The 20,557-nt window shown below is 42.0% G+C and overlaps 1 protein-coding gene across 4 annotated transcripts in view; it reads left to right on the forward strand.

Annotated features, from left to right (window-relative positions):
* Window positions 1-20,557, forward strand: part of LOC124041952 (choline transporter-like protein 5-A) — a 54,280-nt gene that overhangs the window by 27,377 nt on the left and 6,346 nt on the right. For 2 of the 4 annotated variants that reach the window (XM_046360155.1, XM_046360154.1), the window contains exons 2-8: window positions 3,181-3,229; window positions 13,868-13,941; window positions 18,555-18,639; window positions 19,537-19,621; window positions 20,009-20,137; window positions 20,271-20,331; window positions 20,405-20,528. In XM_046360155.1, the coding sequence (XP_046216111.1) occupies window positions 3,181-3,229; window positions 13,868-13,941; window positions 18,555-18,639; window positions 19,537-19,621; window positions 20,009-20,137; window positions 20,271-20,331; window positions 20,405-20,528 (607 nt within the window). Of the gene's footprint in view, window positions 1-3,180; window positions 3,230-13,867; window positions 13,942-18,554; window positions 18,640-19,536; window positions 19,622-20,008; window positions 20,149-20,270; window positions 20,332-20,404; window positions 20,529-20,557 lie in introns of all 4 variants that reach the window. The other 2 variants (XM_046360156.1, XM_046360158.1) reach the window with 2 other exon arrangements.

Here is a 20,557-nt window from a genome sequence, read left to right on the forward strand (position 1 = left end):
AAAAACGTCATTTCACTTTGACATAATGGTATTGTGTGTAGGCCATTTGAAATTCAGACAGTAACACCACAAGATGTGGACAAAGTCGAGCAGTGTGAAGACTTTCTGAAGGCACTGTATTATGGAAATTGAAATCTTGTTGCGGTGCTTCTGCTACTCTTTTCAATCTGTATAGGCTCTCTTCCCAGCCACATACAAAGATCAATCCAAGGATGATATGGGTCTGTGGGCCAAGCCAGTAGGCACTTGGCGGGGGTTTGGACCTGCACATCCGATCAATAGTCACCGTGCTTCTTCGCTGTAGTCTTGCCTGACTGGGGGAAACACAATATTGCTGCTCTCTCTCTACACACATGCACGAATACTCACACATGCGCTCAGACACAAATGAATAAGCACGCACACACATATATATGCAAGTGCACACACAGACTCATGCGCAGCCGCCCCCCCCCCCCCCACGAAGCAGTTTGGTCAGGGGGGTCAGCTAACTAGGCTAGAAAAAACGATTTCTGGTGCTGACAGCCACTCCAAGGTACGCCTGAGGTATTGAGACTGGCTGAGATGGATAAGAAAGGCAAATAGGGAGAGTGGCTTTAAGATGGATAGGAGGAGAGACGGACAGAGAAAGCGTGTTAGGTTTTTTTGTGAATATGAACGTCTGTCGAGGTCACGTCAGGAATATCTCTTGATCCTACTCATATTCTGAAAAGATCACAGTGACATACAAAGAGATCTAGGATCCTTGCCAGGAAAACCTGATAATCAACTCCCACACTCTCCACAGTGGCCTTTTCTCTTTTGATACCCTTATGGATTTAACCGTTTCTGAAAGAGGCATAAATAAGAAATTAGAGTAACACTATCTGGCCTATTTCTGTTCCCTCTGCTTAGCAGACTGGAGGGACGATGCACAAACTGGGACAGTTATTGAGTCACTGTACTGTAGTTTACACAAGCTTTCACTTAAACTTGAGAAATGTGGATTATTCAGTTACCTACTCCATCTTGGGTCAGGGTTCATGTTGTTTCACAGTGGAATGAATGCTGTTGGAGATGCTGGTTATCCGGGGGAGTAGTTTGATGGTAGCTGGACAGCAGTAAGTATGTATACTGTAGTTAAGGTACTGCATGGCAGTAGTTATTTTAAAGGCACCTTGAATTTAGGTGCTCTTTCTACAAAATGTGGCCTGCCAATCAACTGAATATTTTTTTAATGCTTTGCTCATTCAGCACAATTACCCCCCCCCCCCCCCTGCATCCCACTGCTGGTTTGCCTCTGAAGCTAAGCAGGGTTGGTCCTGGTCAGTCCCTAGATGAGAGACCAGATGCTGCTGGAAGTGGTGTTGGAGGGTCAGTAGGGCACACTTTCCTCTGCTCTCAAAAAACATATTCCATTGCAGTGATTGGGGACATTTCCCTGTCTAATATGCTGGCTTTTGGATGGGACGTTAAATGGGTGTCCTGGCTCTCTGTGGTCACTAAAGATCCCATGGCACTTATCGTAGGGGTGTTAACCCTGGTGTCATGGCTAAATTGCCAAACATACCATCATGGCCACCTAATCATCCCCAGCTTCCAAATGGCTCATTAATTTCCTGTAACTAGTCCACCGGCTGTTGCCAGAAATGAGAATGTGTTCTCAGTCAACTTTCCTGGTAAAATAAGGAGGGGGAAAAAACTGACTCTGCAAAATCCAACTGCATTATTCAGACAAGATGACAGAAACCAGAGAGGAGAATAAAATAGTTCATTCACCTGAGTGAAAATGTGAATACACAAACTCAGAAAAGTCACCTTCAACAACCCACAGTGAAGTCATTTTTTTGCCCAGAATCACAAACTCTTTCTCTGCTTCAATCTCTTAATAACTTCTTTGGGATTGGTGTCCCATCCACAGGATTGTTCAGCTAACGTAGGTTAATGCGATTTAGCATGAGGTTGTAAGTAGCAAGAACATTTCATAGGACATAGACATATCTGATATTGGCCAAAAGCTTAAATTCTTGTTAATCTAACTGCACTGTCCAATATGCAGTAGCTATTACAGTGAACGAATACCATGCCATTGTTTGAGGAGAGTGCACAATTTTGAACTTGAAACGTTATTGATAAACAAATTAGGCACATTTGGGCAGTCTTGAAACAAATGCAATAGTTCATTGGATCAGTCTAAAACGTTGCACATACACTGCTGCCATCTAGTGGCCAAAATCTAAATTGTGCCTGGGCTGGAATAATACACGATGGCCTTTCACTTACATTTTAAAGATGATGGTACAAAAAAAAATACAAAAGAACGGTTGTTTTTTGCATTGTATTATCTTTTACCAGATCTATTGTGTTATTATTCTACATTCCTTTCACATTTCCACAAACGTCAAAGTGTTTCCTTTCAAATAGTACCAAGAATATGCATATCTTTGCTTCAGGACCTGAGCTACAGGCAGTTAGATATTGGTATGTAATTTTAGGCAAAAATGGAAAAAAAGTGACGGATTCTTAAGCGGTTCACCTGTTGCTCGCACACACTACTCTCTCCACACACTACTCTCTCCACACACTACTCTCTCCACACACTACTCTCTCCACACACTACTCTCTCCACACACTACTCTCTCCACACACTACTCTCTCCACACACCATATCTCCTACCAAGTGGAACTATACTTGCTGCATCCCCCTTCCTCCTCCAAAAGGACCATAATGGAAATAAGATTTTAAGGTGCATTGTGTTATTTTTGATGATTTTCTTAAATTGTATGTGGAGGCGTCACCGGCTGGAGCGTGTGTGTGTGCGTGTGTGTGTGCGTGTGTGTGTGCGTGTGTGTGTGTGTGTGTGTGTGTGTGTGTGTGTGTGTGTGTGTGTGTGTGTGTGTGTGTGTGTGTGTGTGTGTGTGTGTGTGTGTGTGTGTGTGTGTGTGTGTGTGTGTGTGTAAAAAAATGTCAAATCAATCAATTCAAACTCTGGTCCTGAACTTCTCAATCTTATTATAATTTATTTTTCAAAGACCAATACACTCCCCTACAGAGTTTCTACACTCCTTGTCTATGGACCTATTCATGCTTTGGGTCTTGCTGTTCGGCCATTGAGTTAACACCTGCTTAATCATGTTTCGTATCGTTATTCTTCGTATCACTTCATCACTTTGACTAATGTGGAAATGTCTCTTCTTCAGGAGAACCACGGAAGTTTGACCCAACATTTAGAGGACCAATCTGCAACAGGTAATGTTTCACTTTGCTTTTGCATTATCACAGTTTAACTGTGCGTCTTGATTGTTTCATTGCTGTGACTGAGGGCTTGTTGCTACAGATCTGTTATCTTCAACTTGAAAATTTTTGATCACTCTGTAAAAATGTCCATGAATTATAATCCACATAATTATTCACTTTTCCTGTTGCTGAGAATTTTCCTGCACAACAAGAAATGCAAATTGTAGTGTATTCAAGGTTGAAAAAGTTAGTAATTTCAACTTGAAAATTTGAAACTTGACTTGCTCTAACTAAAAATGTATCAACCCCTGTAAAAATGTCCATGAATTATAGGCGCTATTTGTCAACCACTCATTAGGGTGTTTTTAGTTGAACCACGCGATCGTGATCAAAGACATGACTGAAACAGGAACCAACTTTGCCAAAATTCTAAAGCTACAGGGGCTACAAACGAAAGTTATATTTGAGACCTCTCTCCAACCAATTATTTGCACACACGTTATGTATTCAGTGAGTGTATGATATGGGAGTATTGAACATTTTTATTTAAACATTTATAAAGTAACACTGCCATGCAGATCTGAGCCTTGCTGTTTGAAAACCACAACCGCCTCTGACTTTTGGTTGTCACAGACTTCACTCATCGACTTTCGTCTACAGTCAGCTTCGTTAGTCTTACTACTCGAACACACCCAATAGCTAGGAGTGATTATGAAGGAGAGTGTGCTGCCAAATGGCTGTCCCACTGGTGATGTACTGTAGTACACATGCTTTAAGGCTTTGGTGATGTACGACACAACTTTTAATACTACACATCAATGTTAAAGACACACATTCACAAGAGATCTGTAGTCACCATGGAACTGCCCTGCTGGCAGGCTAGTCCCTTTGCTATATTGACAGTAGTCTGATTTTGATATAGAATAGAAAATGTAAATGAATTAAGGGCAACGTCCCTTACCCTTTTAAAGGTAGTGCACTAATCGGAGAATAGGGTGTGATTTGAGACAGAACCAATGGTCTGCTCTGGTCTCTGACTGAAATGAAAATGACACAGTGTCATGGAAATTTCATTTATAGGCTATCGCTAATAGTAACTTTAAAGCTAATATTTACTGTGAGCTAAGCCTAAACTCATACAGACCCTCTGAAATGTCAGTTGTGCTTAACCCAGTGTCGACCAATTACATTTCAGGTAATATAAGAGATTAATATTTGGTGACATAACTGAAGATTATTCCACAGTATTCAATAATAGGATTTGGTGTTTCAAAATTTTCAGACAGACTATTACCCACAGAGATATAAATGTTCTATATCTATTCTAATTACCATCCATGTTATACAATTATTTGCCACTACATCACAACAACAGTCAGAAGCAGACCAAACCTCCATTCCATTATAAACCAAACTCAAACATTTGAGATTCTCTAGCCAACATTCATTGACGATACAGACCCTCCCTTCCCTACCAATCTCATAGACAGAGCATTAAATCTGACAGAAGCTGGAGAGAACACCCCCCCCCCTCTCCTGTCTGACAGCGTCACAGATAAAAGCATGTCAAAGAAAAGAGGGAGAAAAGCAGGGAGGAAATCGATGGCTATTAGAAACTCCGGTAACTGGCTGCAATCAGTGTGGCTGCAGTTCAAACCGGCTGGAACTGGAACCAGGTCAGTTGGCTAGAAGAGCCCCACTAACCCAGACAGAGATGGGTGGCGGGGAGCGGAGCAGAGTTGGATGTGTAAATAAGAAATGAGGAGGACCCTTTAAATCCTTAATTAGACCTGACTGACAAAACCCATCCAGGAGAAAAGAGTGGCTGAATAAAAGGTCTGGAGTGGCTTGTTGTGTTGTGAGGATTGCAGTGTGTTGGTGTTGAAAGTGAGTGGAGGGATGAGTCTTGTTGTAGGACTCTGCTGAAGGAGTTGTGTTGTGGGGATTCTATGTTGTTAATTGGTGATCAGGGGAATGACGTGGTAGAAAATTCTGCCTTTTTAACACTTCCTCTGATCTTCTACTGAACGCTTCCCTTAGTCAGAGCAGGGAGCTGCAGAGATGCAATTATAGATTTAGCTTGTGTGTGTGTGTGTGTGTGGTGCTGCTTGTGAAGCTCTTTTGGTGGGAAGAATTACACACAAATAATTCCATTACCAAAATGTTTTATAGCTACACAGTAAGTTTCTGGGCATCCAGCTTTTATCTTGTTCTATTTGATTATTTTAGGATTTCTCTGTATCAGTGTTTTCACCCCAGCAGTAATTTCAGGTCTCAGTTGATATCTTATTAGCTAAAGGAACTACTGATGACACACTGGCTTTGTTCCAGCAATACAGAGATCCTCCCCAGATGACAAACTATTTTAGAGTTTTTGCAAAGCTGCAGACTCAACTCGGTGTATCCATCTGGATGTGGATGGGAACCTACCAAGGTAGTTGTTATATTAAAACAGCGAGGTTGCTGCTTTGGAGTGCTGCTTTGGAGTGCTGCTTTGGAGTGCTGCTTTGGAGTGCTGCTTTGGAGTGCTGCTTTTTGCCAGCTTTACCAGTTCAATGCCCTTTTCACCTCTAACACAGTAGGAGGCATATGCAGCAGAGACTTGCTGACTCACACCTGGAAACACCTGCTTGTGTTGCTTGCTCTTTCATCAGTAAATGCTGTTGTTTATCTTTTGTCCTAAAGAGACCCGTGGCAAACGTACTACTTGCAGTTTGTTGGTAGTGGCAAAGTTATGGCTAGTCTGTTTATCTCGTCTATTCCGTTTTTTAATTTACAGTAGACTAGCAATAGACTAGCGCAAATAGTAGACTAGTGCAAATAGAGAATGCAGGAAACCTAGCCTGTTTGATGAACGTTTGGTGTTTTGAAGTCATAGAAATATATGTAAGTGGTTTATCTGTTTTAAAGTCATACAGTACAAAAATATTCAACTGTTCTTGTTTTGTGCAGGTATAATTTCAAGACCATTTTTTACCAGCTGTCAATTTACTTTTCACAGCCATAGTTAGAATAATTAATTAACTTTTCATTACCATTCACAGCCATAGTTAGAATAATTAATTAACTTTTCATTACCATTCACAGCCATAGTTAGAATAATTAATTAACTTCTCATTACCATTCACAGCCATAGTTAGAATAATTAATTAACTTCTCATTACCATTCACAGCCATAGTTAGAATAATTAATTAACTTTTCATTACCATTCACAGCCATAGTTAGAATAATTAATTAACTTTTCATTACCATTCACAGCCATAGTTAGAATAATTAATTAACTTCTCATTACCATTCACAGCCATAGTTAGAATAATTAATTAACTTTTCATTACCATTCACAGCCATAGTTAGAATAATTAATTAACTTCTCATTACCATTCACAGCCATAGTTAGAATAATTAATTAACTTTTCATTACCATTCACAGCCATAGTTAGAATAATTAATTAACTTTTCATTACCATTCACAGCCATAGTTAGAATAATTAATTAACTTCTCATTACCATTCACAGCCATAGTTAGAATAATTAATTAACTTTTCATTACCATTCACAGCCATAGTTAGAATAATTAATTAACTTTTCATTACCATTCACAGCCATAGTTAGAATAATTAATTAACTTCTCATTACCATTAAGCCATTTTCATTACCATTCACAGCCATAGTTAGAATAATTAATTAACTTTTCATTACCATTCACAGCCATAGTTAGAATAATTAATTAACTTCTCATTACCATTCACAGCCATAGTTAGAATAATTAATTAACTTCTCATTACCATTCACAGCCATAGTTAGAATAATTAATTAACTTCTCATTACCATTCACAGCCATAGTTAGAATAATTAATTAACTTCTCATTACCATTCACAGCCATAGTTAGAATAATTAATTAACTTCTCATTACCATTCACAGCCATAGTTAGAATAATTAATTAACTTCTCATTACCGTTCACAGCCATAGTTAGAATAATTAATTAACTTCTCATTACCGTTCACAGCCATAGTTAGAATAATTAACTTCTCATTACCGTTCACAGCCATAGTTAGAATCATCAATCAACTTCTCATTACCGTTCACAGCCATAGTTAGAATCATCAATCAACTTCTCATTACCGTTCACAGCCATAGTTAGAATCATCAATCAACTTCTCATTACCGTTCACAGCCATAGTTAGAATCATCAATCAACTTCTCATTACCGTTCACAGCCGTAGTTAGAATCATTAACCGAGTTCCGATTCAGAGATATAAAGCAGTCCTGCAGAATCAATGGATCAGCGGTTTTAATTAGAAACTAGAAATTAATTCCGTCTCTTCAATGTCTATTTTGAGTGAGAGATATGGAGTCATTTAATGAAGGGATTTTAGAGATGGCCGTAGATTAAACCAGTCGACTATTGAATCTCAGATCTGTTTGTTCTCTTTCCAACTGCTTGTCACTCAATGCTACAAGTTGGCAAAAGAGCACAAACAGATCGGGGATCAGGCTATTGAATCCCAGGTCGCATCAATTCTCACTGACTGTTTCTTTCCTTTCAAACTGTCCTGTGAAATTAGAGTCCATAACAGCGACTCAGCAAGCAGCACAGCCCTGTTGAGTGTCCTCCGGGTTTTTAGAACAACTATCACACAAACACACTTTCTCTTCTCCATCTCTCCCTGCCTGAGTTTAGCCACAGTTTCTGCTCTAATGTCAGTGTGTTTAACTCTGCTCAACAGCTGGTGAATGAGAGTTAAGAGGAGAGGACAGAATGTGCAGCGCAGCAGATTCAGCATCAAGCAGGGTCATTACAGAGGATTGGAAAGGACAGAACTGCATAAACAGAGCAGGAAAACACTGACTAGTCCGGACAGACCTACTATCAACAAGGAGGCAGGAGGGTTTATTTCGCATGGAGAAGGAGAGGAACAATAATTTTGATTGATTAGGAAAGACAGAGTTAACTTCAACCGTGTGTGTGTGTACGGTTCTGTGTGTCTATGCATTTCTTTTAGACCAGGGGAGAGTGCTGCCTGAGCTCAGCTAAAGGCTGAATTATTGAGCGCTGGGGAGCAGTAGGGAGCGTTGGGCTGTATGTTTGTGAAAGCCTGCTGTGCAGCTTAACACCAGGCCTCTCACTGACTCCTCAATATAACCCCAGTGACACACATGACCCTCTAACAGTCCTGTCCCAGTGCTGCCAATCACAACCTGGTCTCTATTCCTTGAACACACAACATGCCAGTCATGGTCTGTTTAATCAGGCATTACCTCAGTGCTCTCTAAGTGGTCAACTGGGAAGCCAGGCAGGGATTTCTATGCATTCAATTGACATATAAGCTGATTAAGATATATTAAACATGACGCTAGATACAGTACCAGTCAAATGTTTGGACACACCTACTCATTCAAGGGTTTTTATTTATTTTTATTTTCTACATTGTAGAATAATAGTGAGGACATCACAACTATGAAATAACACATATGGTATAATGTAGTATCCAAAAAAGTGTTAAACAAATATATTTCAGATTCTTCAAAGTAGCCACCCTTTGCCTTGATGACAGCTTTGCACACGCTTGGCATTCTCTCAACCAGCTTCACCCGGAATGCTTTTCCAACTGTCTTGAAGGAGTTCCCACATATGCTGAGTACTTGTTGGCTGCTTTTCCTTCACTCTGCAGTCGGTCCAACTCATCCCAAACCATTTCAATTGGATTGAGGTCGGGGGATTGTGGAGGCCAGATCATCTGATGCAGCACTCCATCATTCCCCGTCTTGGTCATATAGCCCTTACACAGCCTGGAGGTGATGCTTCTACTTACACTGGCCTGCTAACTTTAAATGGCGTGTCTCCCGCGTGCTAGGGTAGTAACGACTACCCTGCGGCTTCCCTGTTCCACATATGATCAGTTGGCTGCATAGCTGATGTCTGCTGGACTGGTCATTTATCACTGTACTCCATTTTGTTTATTTTTCTTGTTTATCTGTCAGCCCTAGCCACGAACTCAGGCCCTGCGTGTAGTTAACCGACCCTCTCTGCCCATTCATCGCCATTTTACCTGTTGTTGTTGTCTTAGCTGATTAGCTGTTGTTGTCTAAACTGTTGTTGTCTTAGCTAGCTCTCCCAATCAACACCTGTGATTGCTTTATGCCTCACTTTATGTCTCTCTCTAATGTCAATATGCCTTGTATACTGTTGTTTAGGATAGTTACCATTGTTTTAGTTTAGTGCGGAGCCCCTAGTCTCACTCTACATGCCTCAGATTCCCTCTTTGTCCCCCCCCCCACACATGCGGTGACCTCACCCAGAATAACCAGCACGTCCAGAGATGCAACCTCTTATCATCACTCAGTGCCTGGGCTTACCTCCAGTCTACCCACACCCCACCATACCCCTGTCTACACATTATGCCCTGAATCTATTCTACCACGTCCAGAAATCTGCTCCTTTAATTCTCTGTCCCCAACACACTAGACGACCAGTTTTGATAGCCTTTAGCCGTGCCCTTATCCTACTCCTCCTCTGTTCCTCGGGTGATGTAGTGGTTAACCCAGACCCTGTGTGTCTCCAGGCTCTCTCATTTGTTGACTTCTGTAATTGAAAAAGCCTTGGTTTGATGCATGTCAACATTAGAAGCCTCCTCCCTAAGTTTGTTTTACTCGTTGATTTAGCACACTCCGCCAACGCGGTCTATGCCCAAACAGTTTGAGATTCTAATTTTTAAAATGAATCACTCCAGAAATAAGTCTCTCACTGTTGCTGCCTGTTATAGACCCCCCTCAACTCCCAGCTGTGCCCTGGACACCATAGATGAGGGGCAATCAATTCACATATCTTCAGACTTCGTTCTGTTAGGTGACCTAAACTAGGATATGCTTAACACCCCGGCAGTCCTACATTCTAAGCTAGAGGCCCTCAATCTCACACAAATCATCAAGGAACCCACCAGGTACAACCGTAAATCTGTAAACATGGTCACCCTCATAGATATCCTGACCAACTTGCCCTCCAAATACACCTCTGCTATTTTCAATCAGGATCTCAGTGATCATTGCCTGCATCCGCTATGGGTCCGCGGTCAAACGACCACCCCTCATCACTGTCAAACGCTCCCTAAAACACTGCTGCGAGCAGGCCTGTCTAATCGACCTGGCCCGGGTATCTTGGAAGGATATTGACCTCATCCCGTCAGTCGAGGATACCTGGTTGTTCTTTAAAAGTAATTTCCTCACCATCTTAAATAAGCATGCCCCTTTCAAAAAATGTAGAGCTAAGAAGAGATATAGCCCTTGGTTCACTCCAGACCTGACTGCCCTTGACCTGCACAAAAACATCCTGTGGTGGTCTGCAATAGCATCGAATAGTCCCCGCGATATGCAACTGTTCAGGGAAGTCAGGAACCAATACACTCAGTCAGTCAGGAAAGCAAAGGCTAGCTTTTTCAAACAGAAATTTGCATCCTGCAGCTCTAACTACAAAAAGTTTTGGGACACTAAAGTTAATGGAGAACAAGAGCACCTCCTCCCAGCTGCCCACTGCACTAAGGCTAGGTAACACGGTCACCACCGATAAATCCATGATAATCGAACATTTCAAAAAGCATTCCTCTATGGCTGGCCATGCTTTCCTCCTGGCTACCCCAACCCCGGCCAACCCCGTACAAATCAGCTGGGCTAGACAATCTGGACCCTCTCTTTTTAAAACTATCTGCCACCATTGTTCCAACCCCTATTACCAGTCTGTTCAACCTCTCTTTCATATCGTTCGAGATCCCTAAAGATTGGAAAGCTGCCGCGGTCATCCCCCTCTTCAAAGTGGGTGACACTCTGGACCCAAACTGTTATAGACCTATATCCTTCCTGCCCTGCCTCTCTAAAGTCTTCGAAAGCCAAGTTAAGAAACAGATCACTCACCATTTCGAATCCCACCGTACCTTCTCCACTGTGCAATCCAGTTTCCCAGCTGGTCACTGGTGCACCTCAGCCACGCTCAAGGTACTAAACGACATCATAACCGCCATCGATAAAAGACAGTACTGTGCAGCCGTCTTCATCGACCTGGCCAAGGCCATTGACTCTGTCAATCACCACATTCTTATCGGCAGACTCAACAGCCTTGGTTTCTCAAATGACTGCCTCGCCTGGTTCACCAACTACTTCGCAGGCAGAGTTCAGTGTGTCAAATCGGAGGGCCTGTTGTCCGGTCCTCTGGCAGTCTCTATGGGGATGCCACAGGGTTCAATTCTCGGGCCGAATATTTTCTCTGTATATATCAATGATGTTGCTCTTGCTGCGGGCGATTCCCTGATCCACCTCTACGCAGACGACACTATTCTGTATACATCTGGCCTTTCTTTGGACACTGTGTTAACTAACCTCCAAACGAGCTTCAATGCCATACAAAACTCCTTCCGTGGCCTCCAACTGCTCTTAAACGCTAGTAAAACCAAATGCATGCTTTTCAACCGTTCACTGCCTGCACCTGCCCACCCTACTAGCATCACTATCCTGGACGGTTATGACCTAGAATATGTGGACAACTACCTAGGTGTCTGGCTAGACTATAAACTCTCTTTCCAGACTCATATTTAACATCTCCATTCCAAACTCAAATCTAGAATATGCTTTCTATTTCGCAACAAAGCCTCCTTCACTTATGCCACCAAACTTTTCCTAGTAAAACTGACTATCCTACCGATCCTCGACTTCGGCGATGTCATCTACAAAATTGCTTCCAATACTCTACTCAGCAAATTGGATGCAGTCTATCACAGTGCCATCCATTTTGTTACCCAAGCCCCTTATACCACCCACCACTGTGACCTGTATGATCTAATCGACTGGCCCTCGCTACATTTTCGTTGCCAAACCCACTGGTTCCAGGTCATCTATAAGTCTATGCTAGGTAAAGCTCTACCTTATCTCAGCTCACTGGTCACGATAACAACACCCACCCTTAGCACGCGCTCCAGCAGGTATATCTCACTGGTCGTCCCCAAAGCCAACACGTCCTTTGGACGCCTTTCCTTCCAGTTCTCTGCTGCCAGTGACTGGAACAAATTGCAAAAATCGCTGAAGCTGAAGACTTATATTTCCCTCACTAACTTTAAACATCAGCTATCTGAGCAGCTGACCGATCGCTGCAGCTGTACATAGTTTATCACCCAATCTACCTACCTCATCCCCATATTGTTTTTTATTTACTTTTCTGCTCTTTTGCACACCAGTATCTCTACTTGCACATCATCATCTGCTCATTTATCCCTCCAGTGTTAATCTGCTAAATTATAATTACTTTGCTACTATGGCCTATTTATTGCCTACCTCCTCACGCCATTTGCACACACTGTATATAGACTTTCTCTCTTTTCTATTGTGTTATTGACTGTAATCTTGTTTATTCCATGTGTAACTCTGTTGTTGTTTGTGTCGTACTGCTTTGCTTTATCTTGGCCAGGTCGCAGTTGGAAATGAGAACTTGTTCTCAACTTGCCTACCTGTTTAAATAAAGGTGAAATAAAATAATAAAGTAATAATGGACTGTCATTTCTCTTTGCTTATTTGAGATGTTCTTGCTGTAATATGGACTTGGTCTTTTACCAAATATGGTTATCTTCTGTATACCACCCCTATCTTGTCACAACACAACTGATTGGCTCAAATGCATTAAGAAGGAAAGACATTCCACAAATTAACTTTTAACATGGCACACCTGATTATTGAAATTCATTCCAGGTGACTACCTCATGATGCTGGTTGAGAGAATGCCAAGAGTGTGCAAAGCTGTCATTAAGGCAAAAGGGTGGTTACTTTGAAGACTCTCAAATATAAAATATAATTTGATTTGTTTCACACTTTCTGGGTTACTACATGATTCCATGTGTGTTATTTCATAGTTTTCATGTCTTCACTATGTGCTGAGGAAAATCAGCGACCTACAGTACCAGTCAAAAGTTGGGACACACCTACTCATTCAAGGGTTTTTCTTTATTTAGTACCAGTCATCTTTTGACTGGTACTGTAGGTTGCTGATTTTCCTCAGCACGTGTACACACGCACTATTGTTTGTGGATATGTGACACTTTCCCATCCCCGGTTGGATAGAAAGATGTAAGCACTTGGCACACACAGGTATACACACTGCAAGAGCCATTCTGATTGCCAAACCCTGGGAAAGAGAGTGTGGGAATGTGATGCGTCTAGAGAGAGTCATAGCAGCAGATTGTTGAGGTTAATATTTAATTTCCGTTGTGAAAGCATCTCATCATCACCATGGTCCCTTCTGCAGCTGTTTGATCTTTACCAGAATAATGAGCATGGCCTTGGTGTGTATTTATCTCTCTGTCCTCTCGTTTCTCTCTCTCTTTACACCCTCTCTCATCTCGCTCGCCTCTCGTTTCTCTCTCTCAGGGTGTTGAAAGCCTCAAGGATATTGACCTTTTCTTCTTCTTTCTCTCTCCCTATCTCAATAGGAGAATCTTAATTGCATACTCTTCGCATCCTCTCCCCTTGCCTCCTTCTCAAAACCCATTGGAGAAGAAGGTCAGAGGGAGGGACCTCTTGCTTTCTCATCCAATGGGTTTTGAGAAGTAGTGTGCAATTGAGATTCTCTGTATCTACCTCTTTTTCCCTTTGTGTTTTTCCCTCTCTACAGAAGCTGCACAGACTTGTTTTGCTGTGTGATCTTCGTCATCGTCATCCTTGGATACATAGCACTAGGGACTGTGGGTGAGTGGACCATAACCACTATATTACCAGGACAGTGTAAGGATGCCTATACATGGAAACTCACAACTCTTCATGACGTATAGCTCTACATGCATTGGACAAAACTCGATGTCCAGCTGTCTTGCATTCCCAAATGTCTAGGAATTATGCCAATGTGAGACAAGCATTATCTTTTATTTCATCACCCTTGTTGAGTCAAAGTTCTGTTACGTTCAAAACAGTGTAAACAAGCAATGAAAAGGAGATGCTACATGAGTTGTGTTTAGACATTTTTATTGTAAGCAATGATAATGCCACAGTGGCCCAAACCCAAACACACTGTCCCCATGAGTGGGAGTCAGTAGATGAACCGTAGATCAGAGGGCTCTGAAATCCCACCATCAATACTTACCACAGTGTTAGAGAAAGATAAAACCGAATAGCAATCGGTTCTAACTACTTAGTTAGATGGCGGAGTAGTAAGATAAACACAAGAAAGGGTGTGTTTGTGTCAGAGAAACAAGAGATCGAGAGAAGAAAATAGAGGCATAGAAAGAAAGTAGCAAGTGTGAGAGAGAAATGGTGAACATAGCTACAGATCATACATTGTGCTGGAGAGAGATACAAAGAGAGAGCGAGAGGTGTGTTGCATCTGCTCTATTCAGAGACAGTTTGAAGACGTTGGGTTCACATCACCTCTGAAAGATGGTAGAAATGACTGTTTTCATGTCCCTCCCACAGCTCTATGAAGCGCTTCTGGGCTTCCCTCTCTTATCTCTTTATTATTTTGCTCTCCCCTCTTCTGCTAAAGATCAATCCATCGCTCAATGATTGGTTGTGTACGTTTTCTCATAGTAATGATCTCAGAAATGGTAAGCAACTAAAGAATTAAAAGTGTAGGTTTAGGAGTGACTGCACTGAAGATAAAGTTGCTTCAAAATTTAATAAAAGCAGCTATTTACTATGCATGCTGTACTCTAAAATGTCTCCTGTTAGCGCCCCCCCCCACCCCTTGTGAATACTTACTCGTTAATGCAATCAATTGTTCCCATTATATTACCATCCCCACTAGACGTTATAGGCAGCCCTACTCCCTATGCCCAAATGTAGCTCAATAAAAGGAAGATGTATCGTTGAGAAAAGAGAGAAGGATAAAACGCAGAAAGGGAAAATACAGCAATCCTGTGTATTGATTCTTGTAGTAGAGTTGGGTTATGACTGATATCTGGTCAGTGTTGAATAAAGTGATATTCAGAAAAGAACAGGCAGGGAGAGAGAAGATAGAAGCCATTGTTCAAAAATCCTTTTGGTTCAGGCCTTTTGACAGTCGCAACATGGGGTCTCTGTTGAAAAAGGGAACGTTTTCTACTGTGACATTGCCTTTGAGAACGTAGAGCTTCATTCAATCAAAACCTAACTTGCAGCCCTCAGTTGCACACTATAAAAACATACATTTAGTCCTGTAGCCAAATTCAACCAGAGAATGGCCTTGGCAAGTCAGCACACAAATAAATCCCTACTATTTTCAGAATAAGTGAATGCAGGCATCAGTCGTTTTTTGTTGTTGATATATTCAGCTTCTGAAACTTTGAGATGAGGAGCATCCCAATCCTAACCCTTCTTTGATGCAGCTGATTCAAGGTCATAGAAGCAACTTACTGGCCATCAGCTACCCATGACCTTTAATTGCTGATCTGGCCTTATTCCTTCCAATGTCATTATTTAACCTTGTCATACAGACCCGTTATAATATAAGTTGCCCCCTTTTGCTGCAACCCAGCGCTATAGACTCATATATTTTTGTATGAGTTCATTATTTTTCAATATGCCACGGCCATTCCACCTCATATTTTAGTATGAGTTCACCTCGGTAAAGGCGTGTGGAGCTCTGGTCTCATATTTTAGTGTGATCTCATTCTTTAAAGAGCAGCAGGGATGCTGGCAGTCAAAACCAATAGAGCGTTTAGAGAGCTTGATGTTGGAGTGATGATGAAGTCACTCTTAACTCTTCATACCGCCTGCCAACTTCCAATGACCTCATGCCATCAGGAGAGGAGAGCCCCCCTTCCCCTCCTTCATATGCATAAACCCACACAAAATACACGCACGTGCAAAATCACACACACACACACACCTTACTACAATCTACTCCACTCCATGCCCATCTACACCACACAAACATCCATAATGACTTCATCCTCTAAGGAACACTTACTCACTTCAATCTTCTTTCTTTTTCTTTGCCTTAGCCTTTCTCTCTCGCACGCACACGCATGCATGCACACACACACACACACACACACACACACACACACACACACACACACACACACACACACACACACACACACACATACACACACACACACACACACACACATACACACGATTTTCGGGTTGACTCATAACCTGCAGTCCCTGTGGTTATATCCGCGGGCGGGTAGGGCTCTGTTCTAGGCCCTCTCCTATTCTCGCTATACACCAAGTCACTTGGCTCTGCTCTCATCCATTGCTATAGACGACACACAATTAACCTTCTGATGACCAGGTCGGCATATCAGTGTGGATGATCACCACCTCGTTGAATGAACTTCGGGAAGGACTGCCCGCTCCATGATCTCGCCATCACCTGGCCATCCGCAGAGTTGACATATCCCTGTTGGCTGGGCTCCCTGCCAAACCCTTAGGGTCATAAAATATTGTATGGATGAAGTGCGGCTGGGTAGCAAGCTGATTGAATAAAGAGAAAACAACAATGTATTAAAAGTCCATAAATGTATCATTCTTGTGCAATTCATATTATAGGCTACATTGGGGGAGGGGTTTCTCATAATTTTTGATCTGCTATAAGTGCGTAAGCATAAGCTTTATTGCCTTACTGTACGTGTGCCAAATACACGCCAATCGCCAAATGCTTTTGGGAACTTGGGCAGAATCTTAACGTCGATCCACTGAGGCAAAAATGACAATGTCAGAGTTGAATTCAATAAGTGAAAAGCTACGAAATTGAGAGTTGAAAAGAAAGAGAATGAGGGTCCAGAAAAATAATGTTTGGGAAAGATGAGGTGAAGTGGTAAAAGCGGATGATAGCAGACTATGTTATGTGTGATGATTGTGAGGCGCTATACATATTAGACAGTCACAAGATGGGGACTTCAACCTACTGTTCTGATGGGTTAAATGGAAACTTACATCTGGACACTGACTGGAGGTATATAACCTCTCACATTGTCTTAATATTAACTCCTGCTGAATTATGTATTTCTTGCAGTAAAATGTATACATCATATGTAAATTGACACAGGAACAGGAGTGGAGAAATATTATTGATTTATTTCAGAACGTGAAGTTAGGGACCGTCTGTAAAGGTGCTATCTTATCAGCATCATAAAAGCTGATAGTATATCTACCACATTAAATATGCATCCAAGCCGAAACTGAAATCTTATCAGAAACATGTTGGGTCGTTTTCACTGATTTTAATTTCCTTAAAACCGGCAACAACAAAACAAAATACTGCACCCCCTGTCAAATGATTCTGCCGTCTCTGACTGAACAGTGCATTTTCTATCGCCCTATTAGCGGGTTAGGGTCAGGTGCGGGCCTCAGATCTGAACTTTATCACATATAGTCAAGAGGTTGCGGATGGGTTATTAGGAATTGCGGCAGATGCAGATGAACAAACAGCTGGCATCAATAACACACACCATTTATCTCTCATCCCTGAGGCATCTTGTGTGGTTTGGGGGAAATCCTCTGGCTGTACTGATTTACAGTCAGCGTTGACCATACTAGGAAGATTCATTCTGACATCATTCAGTGTATGATTTATTCAGCATAATTACTGATTCGCTTTGATTTGTAGAGCAGCTGCAGCCATACCATACATCAACAGGGCTAGGTCGGCACATGCCCATCCATGGCTACATCTTCTTATTCGTTAGCATTCACTATGTGTTTCAGATACTGTACAGAAGCATTCTATTTAGAATCTGATGGTTCTGGAATACTACCATAATGATTCCGTTAGTCAGTCAGACTGTTCGACTGAGGTAGTCACTGACAGCCTCTCATTCATAGAGAAAAGGTACTACTATTGATCAAAACGAATCGACACACACAGACAAACATGCACGTATACACACACATACACACACACACGTGGTGTCTAAGAAAGCGAAATCTCCTTTCCTGTATGCTTTCTGAACAATGCTGTAAACGATGCAGAAAGTAAGCCTTAGAAGAGCAGTAGCCACTGGAATGAGAAGTGTGATTGCGTTTTTTACAGCAGAGCAGCGGTTAGACACACAATGACCTCGTCTTTAAAACCCTGCCAGAGGAGCTGAAGAACACGTTGAGATTCTCCGATACAAAAGATTCTGAACCTTTTGATTCAGGGAGTGTGAATAAGACTTCAGTCTATCCAGACTTTTCATCTATATTTATTTTATTTCGGTATTAGAAAACAGAGATAAAAGAGGATGATTTATTCTCGCTTCCTCTCTCCATCTCCTTATTTCTCACTCTTTGTGTCTCGCGCTCTCTCCATTTCTCTCTCGATCTGTTTGCTTCTTTCTCTCTCATTCTGTCTCTCTGTGTCTCTCTCTCTCTCACTCATTCTTTTTTTTCTCCAGCGTGGCTACAAGGTGACCCCAGGAAGGTGATTTACCCTACAGACAGCTACGGACAATTCTGTGGGCAGAAGGGCACTCCAAACGCGTGAGTAATTACTCTAGTGAGTGATTAGCATACCATTAGTACTAAATAGGCCTTAGATCCTTTTGAGGTCATGATAATTCCCCTGTGCCTTATTTGCTGCTATTAATTGGTGCTTACCTGCCAATTAACACACCTGTCAGAGGTTTCCCCTGGCACTGATAACAGCGTCAGATACTTTTTCATCCCCCTGAATTCAGTTAAGGATCATCTAATCCTAGATCTGTTAACTTTAAACTTCCATCTAGCCCTAGTGTGGCCCTCTGAACCATTGGCTGGTTCTTTATCTAAGCACTCCAATGCTATTCAATTGACCATTTGCCCATTACAATTAAAATGCACCTCACCCCCACACACAGTTCCCATTGTCAGTGAAATCCAACCCAATGAATCCTAAGTCTAATACTGCATCCCCACACTAAACTGCTCGGTGTTGAATTCCCCTCATAGAACTCAAGCGTGATTGACAGGCTGTAACCATGGCGAGGATTAGTTCTTTATCGACGGCTGTAAAGCTATGATAAGGCAGTTTGTGGGACCGGGCTATGAGATAGAGAGTAGTGTGTTTACTTCCAGCTAGCCAGGGCCCTCAGATCTCAGCAGCTCATAATTAGCACTGTGTTTTTCTCCCAGGATTATGGGATTGTGATGGAGTTTAGCCTGGAATACGTGTAGAGAAGAGACTACACCACTCTCTCACCCGTTATACTGAAACACTAGAACATACAGGCTACAATTTACAAAAATGAAGAGGGATATTAAGATATTAGTATTTTTTTTAAACATTGTATGTCCGACTATATGAGGGCTTTTCTCTGAATCTGTCCTCTGTGCTCCACAGCCACCTAGTGGTATAACTGTATCACTTCTAAACCGTGTCAATGTTTGTTCTTTCTATAGAAAAAAATCCACACTGTTCTACTTCAACATCCTGAAATGTGCCAACCCTGCTGTCCTCATCAACTTACAGTGCCCGACCACTCAGGTATTCATAACATATTGGTCAAGTGATATCAGAGAAAATAACAGAGTAATGGAGTATTTAAGTGTAGTGGCTGTTCAGACATGGAGGGTTATATCAGCCACGGAATGAGTTCACCCTGGGGCTCATAGTAATGGCTGGAACGGAATTAATGGAATGCTATCAAACACGTGGTTTCCATGAGTTTGATATTCAAAATAAATATAGTCGCACTCCCAGTAATTTATTGGGTAAATCACCAACGTTTTGGCATCACTCTGCCTTCTTCAGGAGTTGATAACATTCCATTTACTCCATCCCAGCCATTATTATGAGCCGCCCTCCACTCACCAGCCTCCTGTGATATCACCTTACTGACATTTTAATAAAAATGTGTGTGTTTCCTAACAGATGTGTGTTTCCAAGTGCCCGGACAAATTTTCCACCTATACAGATGTGCAGTTGCAATACCAAATCACTGCCGCGCCCTGGGACTACTACAGGCAGTTCTGCAAACCAGGATTCAACAACCCAACAAAGGCATGTACCATGTATGTAAGCTGTTTGCATGTGTGAGTATACTGGTTCTCAAAGGCAGTGTGTAGGCAGGATACTGTTAGGATGTGAACTTTCCATTGAATGCAGTATCTTGATCTTTGCTTTTTATTTTCAGCCCATTGCACAAGTGTTACGAGACGAGGACTGTCCATCGATGATTGTGCCTAGCAGACCATGTAAGTACAGGGGGGGAGACGGCAACTGGCAGGCTATTGTGAAGTGACGGTACTGAATTGTCTTGTCTACTAGTCCTGCAGCGTTGTTTTCCTGACTTCATCACTCTGAATGGAACCCTGACGGTGGCCAAAAGAACCCACTTCAAAGACGCCCTGGACACAGCCCGCAGTGTGACGGAACTAAGAGACGCTGCCAAGTGAGTTACAAAGACCGACACACACACGT

This window comes from Oncorhynchus gorbuscha, linkage group LG08 (assembly GCF_021184085.1).
Source record: "Oncorhynchus gorbuscha isolate QuinsamMale2020 ecotype Even-year linkage group LG08, OgorEven_v1.0, whole genome shotgun sequence".
NCBI lineage: Eukaryota > Metazoa > Chordata > Actinopteri > Salmoniformes > Salmonidae > Oncorhynchus > Oncorhynchus gorbuscha.